The sequence below is a fragment of the Plectropomus leopardus genome, chromosome 21, assembly GCF_026936395.1.
Source record: "Plectropomus leopardus strain MGB_pleo_1.0 chromosome 21, ASM2693639v1, whole genome shotgun sequence".
NCBI lineage: Eukaryota > Metazoa > Chordata > Actinopteri > Perciformes > Serranidae > Plectropomus > Plectropomus leopardus.
In genome coordinates, this window is record NC_142196.1 from 26,315,960 (window position 1) to 26,328,111 (window position 12,152).

At 37.3% G+C, this 12,152-nt stretch overlaps 1 protein-coding gene across 2 annotated transcripts; it reads right to left on the bottom strand.

Moving 5' to 3' along the window:
* Positions 1-713: 713 nt before the first annotated feature.
* On the bottom strand, positions 714-12,001 carry acot9.1 (acyl-CoA thioesterase 9, tandem duplicate 1). 2 transcript variants are annotated; one of them, XM_088071663.1, is made up of 16 exons: positions 11,842-12,001; positions 10,687-10,781; positions 8,281-8,307; positions 7,381-7,426; positions 6,126-6,296; positions 5,994-6,031; positions 5,816-5,899; positions 5,138-5,241; positions 4,671-4,744; positions 4,312-4,379; positions 4,057-4,168; positions 3,548-3,638; positions 2,745-2,830; positions 2,578-2,665; positions 2,168-2,318; positions 714-1,305 (listed from the first exon to the last, which is right to left on the bottom strand). In XM_088071663.1, exons 1-16 carry the CDS (start codon positions 11,853-11,855, stop codon positions 1,250-1,252), a joined length of 1,305 nt encoding a protein of 434 aa, XP_087927789.1. In that variant the 5' UTR covers positions 11,856-12,001; the 3' UTR covers positions 714-1,249. The 2 variants fall into 2 exon arrangements, with proteins under 2 accessions (XP_087927789.1, XP_087927790.1); XM_088071664.1 differs by lacking the exon at positions 8,281-8,307.
* Positions 12,002-12,152: the final 151 nt, after the last annotated feature.

Sequence of the window (12,152 nt, forward strand, 5' to 3'; positions counted from 1 at the left end):
TAAAAACTTTTTTTTCAATAAACTATTTTTTTTCTTTTTAATTATCTCAGCCTGGGATTTGTCAGTGATTAGCAGCAACATTGGATTTTATACATAATTATTTAACCAATATCAAATATTCATTAATTTTCAGAATTTGAACCCTTAAAATGTGTTATTTTCATGATGTTGTCAGATTATTATTACAATATACTAAATGATACCTAGATTTTTTTTTATTATCTCAGCCTGGGATATGTCACTGATTAGCAGCAACATTTAATTATATACTTATATAATTAATACATTATTATTTTTTGTGCAGTCATGCTGCCCTGCACACAAAATATCCTTTTCAAATTTAGGCTATAATAATATTATACATTAAGAATACATTTTTTTAAACAAACATCAGTTCTTATTATAGATATCAAATGAATTCAAATTAATCAAATATTGTTAATTTTTAGAATTTTATCAGGTTTTTGTCATGATTCCACAATGTTTTTAGATACAACACCAACAATTATTACTTTCAATGTACTTTAAAACAAAAATCAACACATTAAAAAAAAGCCTTAAAGATACCAGTTAAATCAAAATATGTAAATATCAAGACACAGTAAGAATTTAAGACAGGATTATTAAAACAATAATGAAGATTAAAGTTATGTGTTATATAATTTTGAATATATTACTTGTGTTGAAAGCAAAGACACGAGAACGACTGTGAATTAAAGATAAATAAGAATTTATTTATTGCAATGGAGCAAATAAAGAACTTAAGGCCATGACAGCATGACGCCCTCCTCCTCCCTCACGCTGCAGTCTGACACATTCAGGACAAAATCCCCCCATTCAAAGTAAAAAAGTAAATATTGTGCGTATAAGCGACAGTGGAATATAAAAATGTAACATGCTGTAAAGCCATGCGAGTCAGAGATATACAGATAAAGTTACGACAAAACCAGGAAATATTTGGCTTCATGTGACTGTGAGTGTGAAACGAGTAAATAAAATACAAATGAATAAAAAAAGCTGTCTGTGTTGAGCTGTCGTGGTCCGCTCCGCACCAACATGTAAACAACCGAAAATAAAAAAGTAACAGGATTTAAACACGGTCACCATGTGGGGGAGTGTAACGGATCTATGTGGTACTAACTGCATTCACACACACGCGCGCGCACACACACGCACACACACACGCGCTCGTTGGTCAGACGCTGAAAGGCTCCGGCGGGCGTGGACGTGGACAGAGGACGTGTCTGTCTCATTGCTCCACAGTCTGATTAAAGTGTCTCTTCCCGTCCAGGTACAACATCGACTCTGTCACACAAACAAACACAAACTTCTCAGATGAAAATGTAATTTGAGAATCTGCAATCGTCAAAAGATTTGATCTCTTTTGCAAAGTTTGTTTTCATAAACTGAGCGTCGGCGCCGATCCACCCGCGCCGTCTGACGGACATCGTGTCTAAACCGTGAAGAGATTTGCTGCTCGGTCTGTGACTCAAGAAAAAACTCCAACAGGTCGGCGTACTGCAGCTCAGCGGGTACAGCGGACGTCCCATGTACATCCTCGCTGCAGCGGCCACAGGTTCAATTCCAACCTCAGCCATTTGCTGCACGTCATTCCCTCTGCTGTCCTATCTAACAAAGGCAAAAAAGTCCAAAAAATAATCTTAAAAACAGCAGGTGTGGGGACGATGGTTGAACCACCATCATTATCCGTAACCGATAATGATGAAAATAATCTAAAAAAATCTTCATTTGCGTAGCTGCTTTTTTTATGAAGCTCAATAACAATTTTCTCTTTTTTTAATATTATTTTTTAAGCTTTGCCTTTATTTGGTAAGACAGCTTTAAGTGTGAAAGAGGGACGGAGAGACAGAGAGGGGTTGACTAAAGAGTCGAGGCCAGGATTGAACCCGCAGCTGCTGCGGCGAGGATGTACCTTCTGAATATGCGGCGCCCGCTGGACCAACTGAGCTAAATGATGCTCGAGGTGACCGAAGTGCCGGATGTTGCTCAGAAGTGATGCTGAATAAACCGCCAGCTAACGTCACTTCAGCGTTTCTACTGGCGGAGCAGATGCAAGTTAAGTAACTTAAAATTGCACTTCAGTGCATAATGTCTCCACCTGTGTGTGTGTGTGTGTGTGTGTGTGTGTGTGTGTGTGCACGGTCACCTCCATATGTCATCGGGATGATGTTGGGGACGTCGCGGTCAGAAGCGAAGGTGAAGTGGAAGACGTTGGTGGTGTTGTGTTGGCGGGTCAGCGGGTCGAACACCTCGCTGTGAACTCTGACCTGGATGTACTTCCCCTGTGTGTAACACACCTGAAAACACACACACACACACACACACACACACACACACACACACACAAGCCGCTGAAGAACAAAAAGCCACACACACTCTTCACACTCTGCTGCTGCAGCTGTTTTCAATCGCAGAATTCATGTTTGTAAGAACAGTTTCGTAAAACAAACACTTTTTGTTTGAATTCTTTATATCATCTAAAGCTGCAAAAACATGAACAGATTATTGTCACTGAAGCTCTTTTTTTCATCCTACTTCGCTCCAAACGTCTCTGACCTGTGACGAGAGCAGCAGCAGGGAGCCGATCTCCACGGGTTTCTGGAAGAGGATATCATCAACCGCCACCAGACTGGGTCGACACCCTCTGAAACGAAAAAACACACTTTAACATCGCACAGCGAAACAATATTCTGCCGTAAATGTGATGTTTTTCCCGTCATCACCCGAAGGAGCAGGCGTTGGCCCAGCCCAGCTCGTAGGCTTTCCTCATCAGAAAACCTCCGAATATCCTGTTGAAGATGTTCCTCTCCTGCTCAGCACAAAGACACAAACGGGAAATATTTTCAGCTGAATTCACTTCAAATTCCTCTATTATTAATTATGGCTCAAAACAGCTGCTCGCCATAATAAGAGTCCTTTTCCTCATTTAAGAAAATCGACTTTTTTGATGTAAATGCGGCTGCTGGATTTTAGTGTGAACAGAACAGATTGTTGTGTTTTCATTAAATATGAGAAACTTTTTTTATTCTCTATAGTTTCACCTGATAACTCATGATAATATAAATATATAACATTAAAATATCAACCTATCATTTTTGTAATGATTTGTGAACTGTGAACTCTCCTGAATGATATGTTTTATATTATGCATGTTTATTTTTATTTTTTTGTATCTGTATATATTTATTTATTTATTTATATTTTTTTACACAAGTGAAATACCAATAATGACAAATATTTAACAAAATAAACCTTTTTATTTATTTTTTTTTTTTTACCATTTATACCATTTTTCTGTGCGTTAAAGACAATTTTCTGCTTTAATAGAAAAATAAAATTAGGTTCTATTGAATTGGTAAATAAAGGTATAAAAATACTATAAATAATCAGGAGAAAATGCTAAAAAAAAAAAAAAAATCATGAGAAACAAAACCAAAATCAGAGCACTGCCAAACAAAAGATAATGTAGGGAGTAATTTTGTACATTTTTCTTTCAGTTTAAATCCGTATTTTAGTCTCCTCTCACCTGAGGGTGGCAGATCTCCAGTCCCTTCAGTTTGGCGTCTTCCATCCACACTGAGTTTGGAGGCAGGACTCTGCTGCGGAAACTGACCGTCCTGTAGGAGAAGAAGAAGACACAAAAACATATTTTATACAGCGCGTCTTAAAATAACACACAACACAATAACAAACAGCAAACGGCACCAAATCTATGTCTGTGTGAGAGGGACAGTCAGCACGACAGAGAAAACGAACTTAATGTTATTCAGAAAGTTAGGTAGAGAGCGATCAGCAACTTTGCAAAACATGACCCCAATATATGCAACAAATATATAAATACATACATAAATACATACATACATACAAATCCAAGAAGTACAAGGAAATTATCTGAAAATTATAACAAAAAAAAAAGAAACAAAAGAAATGTAAAAAATTTTTTTTAAATGACATGAAAAATGTGCTTAATAATAATTATAATAATGATAATAATAACTGAATTAATCATTTAATTTGACAGTATCTCAGTCTTACTTTGGGTCCAGCGTGTGGAGGAAAAGACTGTGAACGATCTTCCTCTCCTCGTCTGTGGGCGCCACCTTCAGCAGCGACGCAGTGCTCAGATCCACACGGCGGGTTTTATTAGCTGCAACACACACACACACACACACACACACACACACACACACACACACACACACACACACACACACACACACACAGACGTAAACAGACATAAAGCTGACAGCATTGTCTTATCCTCACAGAGGTTTGGTCAGGATCTCAAACCTTCTCCCTCCTGGAAAATGTTCTCCTCCTCTGGACCTTCAGGCTTTAAAGGATTTACAAAAGCGGCCCTGAAATACACAAGAAATGCAGTTATTATTATTAACGTTTATTATTATAAACGTGTATACGAGTACAGCTGAAACCACTAGTCAGTTTATCAGTTCGTAGATGGCGAAAACTGTGAAACTATTTTGATTGTTGAAGTTATTTTTGTGTAAATTCGTTTCTCGGCTCGTCTTAAAAATGTCGATGCAGCAGCGAGAGCGCGACACGCTTTGGCTTCGCTCTGTTTCTACTTTAACATCTGTTCTGTGTGAATGTGCCTCGGACTGTGTGAAACGTTTCACGGAGCGTCCCACCTCTTGTTTTCGGGATCCCGGGCCACCATGACAAACGTGGCATCCAGAACCGGAGAATACGCTCCGTCGTGGAACTGCAGGAAGAGTCACATCACGAGGTTATTCTGTCTTGTTTACAGCTTTGTTGTTGTTTTTTTGTGTGTTTCTGCACTTTAAAGTGATCGCGTGTCAGTGAAAGCAGGGTGAGAAGATGACAGCTTTATTCTTAGATTGAGGTGAAATTTAGGTATTTGCAGGTGGTTACATTTCTTTGTTTCTGCAGCAGTAAAAGCATGCAACGTGCAGATGCATGCGCATACGTGATCACAACTGTTGCACTTGATGCTGGGTAAAAAATAAACTCAATAAACTCAAGAAAAGTTGAAAATAATATTAGTGTAAAATATTTTTTAATGCTTGACTTTGAAAAGCACATTTTATGTGGGAATACATTGTGTGTGTGTGTGTGTGTGTGTGTGTTTGTTTACCTGTGACATGTGCATCTTAGCTTCGATAGAGGTCTTCCCGACCCACGTCACATGACCAGTGAACTTGATGTCGCAGTCGGGATAGATGATGTGCTGCCTCATGTCTGTCCGACAACAACAACGTGAAAAAGTCTTAAACTGTGAAAGTACAGATGATTAAACGCGACCACTAACGAAAACACATGTGGATATAACGGTGCGTTAAATAAAAAACATGTTTATGAACATTTATTTAGACACTGAGTTTAATCTACTGTCACATAAAGCATCTTAATACTAATGAAATAAACATTTGTGGTGTTACGGGTGGATAAGTCATATTTAACTTTTCTTAATGTTGATGTCTGAGCCAAATTAACAACCAGAAACTTTTTTACTCAGTTCACATAAAAAATAAAATAAAATAAGTTAAAATAAAGTAATATAAAAAATAATACAAAATAAAATAAAACAACATAAAACTGAATAAAATAAGATAAAATAAAATAAAATAAAATAAAATAAAATAAAATAAAATAAGATAAAATAAAATAACATAAAACAAAACATAAAACAGAATAAAATAATATAAAATGAAATAAAACAAAATAAGACAAATAAAATAAAATAAAATAAAATTTAAAATAAATTAAATAAATAAAAAATAAATAAATAAATAAAATTTTAAAATACTCTCACCAATCTTATCCACCAGGGCGGTGACGATGGACAGAGGAGACCTCTTCAGTTCCTGGTTGTAGGTGTGAGAGTACGAGATGAGGACTGAGTAGGGAGACGGGAGAGAAAAATGTTTTCGGTGACTGCGTCAAACTTTCTGTGACGTTATGATGTGAATCATGACGTGTTACAGTCAGACCTGCTAAACTGTCCAAGTCCTCCAGGATTCTACCAAACCTGAGAGGAGACACAAGTCACAGTTTCAGCGAGCTTTAGTTTATCTGTGTGTGCGTGTGTGTGTGTGTGTGTGTGCGTGTGTGTGTGTGTGTACCTGACGGTGTTGTGGAAGGTCAGGTATTTCTCTCGGAGCTGCGGTTCGGAGCCCAGAGGCAGGTGCACCTCCAGGTAGCTGTCCTTCATCCTCTTGGCTGGAAGGTCCTTCTGAGACTTCGCCAACATGGACGACAGCGACACGCGCTCCGCCATGGCCTGCTGGTGGTCGCTGCACACGAGAAAATAATAACTATAATGCATTTTATTTATGGAGCGTTTTTCACTTAAAGATGATTAACAGAAACAAAAACATGTCTTAAATGTTAACAAACATAAAATCTTTCAGATACACTGCATGGATTTTTTTACTGGTATAAATCCATTTCTTTCTTTTTTCTGTAATTATCTTCTCAGGATTCAAAGGTTAAGTTTTCACAAACATGAGTGAAATATTTGGTGAAATAAAGTGCAGTGTGCTTAAAAGGTTATAAAAGACAAGTTTGAAAAATGAAATATAAAGAACAAAAATTCAAGATGAAAAATTCTTAATAAATATACAAAAAAACAAGAGTAAATCTCACACGATCCTTTTTAAAATTCCATAATTAATTGTCTTTTTAACTTTTAAAATGAAGGGGATTACGAGGATCATAATTTACGCATAAAATGGAAATCATCTCCGTACATAATTCCAAATATTCTCTAAACATTATACTTTATACTTTTCCACATTCCTGCACAAAGGTATTTTACACATATTTTGGTGCTTTTTTCCCCCAATTTTTATTCTGCTTTTTTTAAACTGATCATCTTTGACTGTTTGCAGTGCTTCCTTTTTATGTTTTTATTTTGGCGTAGGGGAGGGATATTTAACTATGAATTGTCGTATTTTATATTTATTTTAAATATCCTCAGAATGCCAAAACCTGCAGGTGCGTTTGAAAAATGAAAGATATATTTTCTAAAAATAATCAAAATTAAACCATTTATAATAACCATAAACTGTAAACACAGAAATAATTACTGGTTTTCCACATTTTCGCCGGTCCTTGAACACATCATGTGCAACGAATCCCAATGTCAAGATCACTTTTCTCATTAAAAATGTCACGAAAAAGAAAGAATTTGCACATTTTACTGCAGATTGTATTTTAAAAAGTTTCATAAAAAGGCGTCATACTGCTACGACACACGGCCTCAGTTATCAGACACAATAATAAAAGGATGTTTGTGAGCAGCTGGAACCAAATTCAACAAAAAAAACACTAATTTAAGTATTTTTTCTTGGTGCTGTGACAAAAATATTTCAGTACCTCCAGTTTGTGGAAGCTCCTACGATTTCTCTCAGCCTGTTTCTCACTGAAAAACAGACAAACAGTCAGATCTCCTGCGTGCGTGTGTGTGCGTGTGTGTGTGTGTGTGTGTGTGTGTGTGTGTGTGTGTGTGTGTGTGTGTGTGTGTGTGTGTGTGTGTGTGTGTGTGTGTGTGTGTGTGCGTGTGTGTGTGTGTGTGTGTGTGTGTCAGAGTGTGTGTACTGCAGTGAAAGCATTAAAGTTCAAAGTTTTATGTTTCATAGTGTCTCTGTAACAAACAATAATGCTCTTACACTTCTGTTTTTCCAGCTGGAGCCTTCAGCTCCGTCATTTTAAAGATCACATGATGTTTTTTCATTTTGCAGCGCGGCCAATAAATAACTTTTGGATCCTGATTATGCGCTTTAATGCCACTAAAAGGTCACATCTTATTCTTCAGTCTCAGAGATCTTTGGAGATCTAATTAAAGTAAAACAGACAGTGACGTGTCTGTAATTCTCGGCTGAAGGCTGCAGCTTTCCGAACAGCGAGACAACAGGAAAAACAGAGAAGAGAAGCAGTCAGCCATCAGGTGGGAACCAGCTGCAACAAAATACTGAAGCTCGGTGCATCAACAGGGAAGAAAAAGAAGAAGTTAAGAGAAAGCCGGCCACCATCGAACGCCGGCAGAGATCCAGCCGGTGTGAACACTGAATCCAGACCTGACAAAAGGTGCAGCAACCAGCTGCTGCACGTGAAACAAGGTGTGCTTCAGGTGAAAAAAAAAAGGAGAGAGAGGACGTTCAGTCAGTCAACATGCAGGAGGAATTAACGTGCATTCGAGTGAATTAGAGGAGAATCAGAACGGCTCTGAGCACGGTGCTTTGGATGGTTAGATGTGATTTTTCTTGGTTTACACACCATTAGACACGTGTAAAAGTGGAGTTCCTGTGGAGAAACACAAATGATTAAAAAGGTGCAGGATGAGGCTGATTGTGTGGCGGTTTCGCGCAGACATTCAACATGTCACCATGCAGAGGAACACAATAATATTTCTAAACCCTGAAACACAAGAAGAGCTGAAAATGTGCCTGTTAATACACTGCAAAAAATGTCCCTGTAAAATTATGAAAACCGCTCGCAGCTGTAGTTACCAGCATCATGCAGTTATTTCACAGTGCACGATAAATCTTGATGCTTTTTAGAGCCAATATTGACCTCACGTTCTACTGTAGAGTACTGTAATACACTTAATAGTAATATACTGTTCAAGTAATGTATGGTAATTTTTAAAAAAATGTACATTTCTGTTAGAAATTAGCCATATTTTTACAGCAATATGTTACAGTCTAAATTTCTGCTATGCAGTTCCCATTCTGCAGATATTTTACAGTGTCAATAACATAAATTACTTTATAACAGTATATTACTGCAGTATTCTACAGTAGACTGTGGTGTCAGCGGTGTAATACAGGCTCTAAAAAGCATCCAAATTTAAAGTGTTTAGCTGTAATTTGGAGGAAAAAATGTACATTACTGTTAGTTTTTGGCCGTATTTTTACAGCAGTAATATTGACTTGAAAAAAGCATCAACATCTACAGTGTTTTACTGTAATTTGGAGGAAAAAAAGTACATTACTGTTAACCCTTACAATACAATTTTGAACACAGGCCATATAGATGATGACAAATCTTAATAAAAAGATGAATTTTGTTATAAAGAATCTTATATAATGTTTGATGTTTTGTAATATGACCTTGGCATCACTGTATTTCTTTTCTAATGTGCTTCATTTATGTATTTTCTATGTAATTTATTGAATTTATTGTCAGTTGTTTTACCACCCTGAGTGGTTCAGATGGTTAACAACACCAGCAGTAATATTGTATAAATATTATAAATATAGGTGTGAGTTTCATTGTTTCAAACATTTTGACCTGACAAAGATCCAAGTCATAAATAAATTAATAAATAAAATAAAATAAAATAAAATAAAATAAAATATAATAAAGCCATTTGACCAGGTTTCAAAGGGGTAAATAAATAATTTCACTGTGTTTCCCATTTTTGCTGAACAACAGTTTTGTGTGAAAGAAAAGCAAATAATATTAGTGAATAGTGAAACAGTGAAGTTTTAAGGTTTACTGTCATATCCTCTGAAAGTACGATAGAAAAACCTCAACTCAGGTCGTCTTCCAATTCTGAGCACTGATCTGATGCCGGTTCTCCTAAATGTTCCTAAATTAACAATCAGGTCACTTCACTGTGTGGGACTCAGTGCAGCATTTTTTATGTGAGGTAACGTGAGGTGGCTGCGGCTCTATAAACTCATCAGGTGACCTGGCTTGACTGAATGGATGTTCTGTACATGACGGGCGCAGCTTATCAGATGATTGCATCCTTATCTCAAAGTTCCTAAAACTCGAGACAGAAGTAGCTGAATACAACAGTGTGAGCTGACCTGAACGTGGCGAGCTCACGCAGATAAATAACCTTAAACGACTGTTAGAAAATCTGATAAAACGTCAAGGTGTTCAGAGCTTTTACAGCATTCATTAACTGTTAAAAAACTGACTTCTTTCAAAAATATGGGAGGGTGACGACGAGGAACTTAACAAGAAATGGCTCAAAAATAAAATAAAAATATAATAAAATAAAATAAATGAAAGAAAAAGGAAAAAATCTGTAAAAAAACAAATAAAGAAACAAACATAATAATAATATTATATAATTTGCCCTCGCTTTTTTAAAAATAATATCTAGTAATCCATTCCAGCTAGTTTTTATATCATTTCCTTATCCAGTTTGTTTTACTTTTTATTTCTTTGAGGTTTGCAGGACATTTCTTGCCAAGTTGCTCATTATATTTTTCCTGAATATAAAAAAAAAAAAGACGACTTGGAAATAAAAAGACAATTAAAAATACATTTAAAAAAATTCAGAGATGTCAGAGCTTAAAATGCAGGTGAAAGGAGTCTGAATGCACCACAGAAAAACTGATTTATATACAGATGTTTACATGTGCCATGACCCTGGAACGATTGTAACCATAAAACGACTATAAACTAATAAATCTGCACATTTGCACTTGTTTTACTGTCTGGGATGAACTTGTTCTGACCTGAAAATGATGCTCAGGTATTTTTGTGCTTTTTTGAACTTCTGAGTAAAATCTGAGGCGTGTGCCGTGACTCACAGGTCTCAGGTCAGTCATCACAAACAAAAATCAAATGCAAAACAAACTTCTTGCACAGCACGCGTGTCTGCATTGATGAAACCAGGTGAAGGTGGATCACCTCAAACAGGAAGGATGGCTCCCGTCTTACCTTCAGCCATGTCCGGGGCCTTGCCCTGCTTCAACACACCCCCCGTGCAGATCGACCTTGTGGTCAAGGACGCGGCGGAGCGCAGCAGCAGGAGCCTGCAGCCCACATGAGGACACGAGAGGTCAATAAACAAACCCAGAGACGACCTCAGAGCCACACAGTCCAGTTACAGACACATGCATCCTTTTCTAATTATAACCGTCATCTGATCTGACTTTAATCCAGCCGAGCTGCTGCACGGTGAACAGCTGAGCAGACACACACACACACACACACACACACACACACACACACACACACACAGCTGTCAAACCTGTGATGTTACCAGAAACTTCAGTTTTGTTTAAACACCATCTCCTCCAACTTTTTCCTTCAGCACAGTTAATCCAGACTTTAATTTTAACGTGATAAAGTGAAGATAAATTATTTATTATTACTTATATACACTTGTATATTCTGTAGAAATTATCAGTTTATTATCATTATCTCCTTCTGTTTCATGCAGTTTTTTTGAAAAGATTTCAATAACTAGCTGGCGACTGTAGTCCCATTAACCTTTATGTCATATTTGACAAACACGAATGCACCAAGATCTTACAGTTATTGTAATAATGTTTATAATAACAAACCCTCTTTATGTATGACCCTTATCTGTAAATATTACTTTTTTTTGTCTGTCTGCTTTTCTATAATATTTTTTCTATTTCCTTTTTTACATTTTGCAAATAAATCACATCAAATCAGTTCAAAGACGCTGATCCATACCGATGTATTGTTACACCCCTTGTATATATGTGTGTGTGTGTGTGTGTGTGTGTGTACATTTCTGCACAGTGAATCACTCTACCACAGTGCCGTTTGTATGATTTGGGCTTTTTTTGAGCTGCGGTATGAAGATGACACACCCTTTATGTACACAACCATCCACACCCAGTTTGGGCCTGGTTCATTATACCCAGGTGTCGCTCATTTCTTTATTAAAGTGTTAAAAAGTCATAAATCCAAACACAAACACGCCTGTGAAACAGTTCACAGGCTGCTGAGCATCCCTGGCGTTAATCAGACGCGTGTAAACATGCTAACGGTTAGCTTCTGTCATCAGTGATTTCAGGGGGCATTAACAGAAATTTGAGCAACGTTTTTACTGAAACTGACCTCGGTGAGAGCATCGTGGAGTCCCGGTGTCACCGTTAAAGGTTCAGGTGTCTGAATAAAGCCGGTGAGGTCAGAAAAAAGGAGACAAATAACAAATCTCCTCCTCAGGGTGCAACGGTGCCACAGCGCTTCCGTGAATGTGCTCAGCCCCGCCCACTACGGGATGACGCAGCACGCTCCGGTCAACTAACAGGGATTTTATCACCCTGAGTTCAGCCTGTCAGGCAAAGATAAAGTAATGCAATTCAGTGCAAATTTTAAGTACTTTGGATACTTTGGGTATGAAAATAAAACGTATTATAGCTGCATTA

Excerpts from the sequence above, each read along its gene's own strand:
- acot9.1 (XM_088071663.1), bottom strand. Across the intron at positions 6,297-7,380 it reads GGAGCTTCCACAAACTGGAG|CGACCACCAGCAGGCCATGG; the intron begins GTACTGAAATAT and ends TCTCGTGTGCAG. Across the intron at positions 3,639-4,056 it reads CTCCACACGCTGGACCCAAA|GACGGTCAGTTTCCGCAGCA; the intron begins GTAAGACTGAGA and ends CTTCTCCTACAG.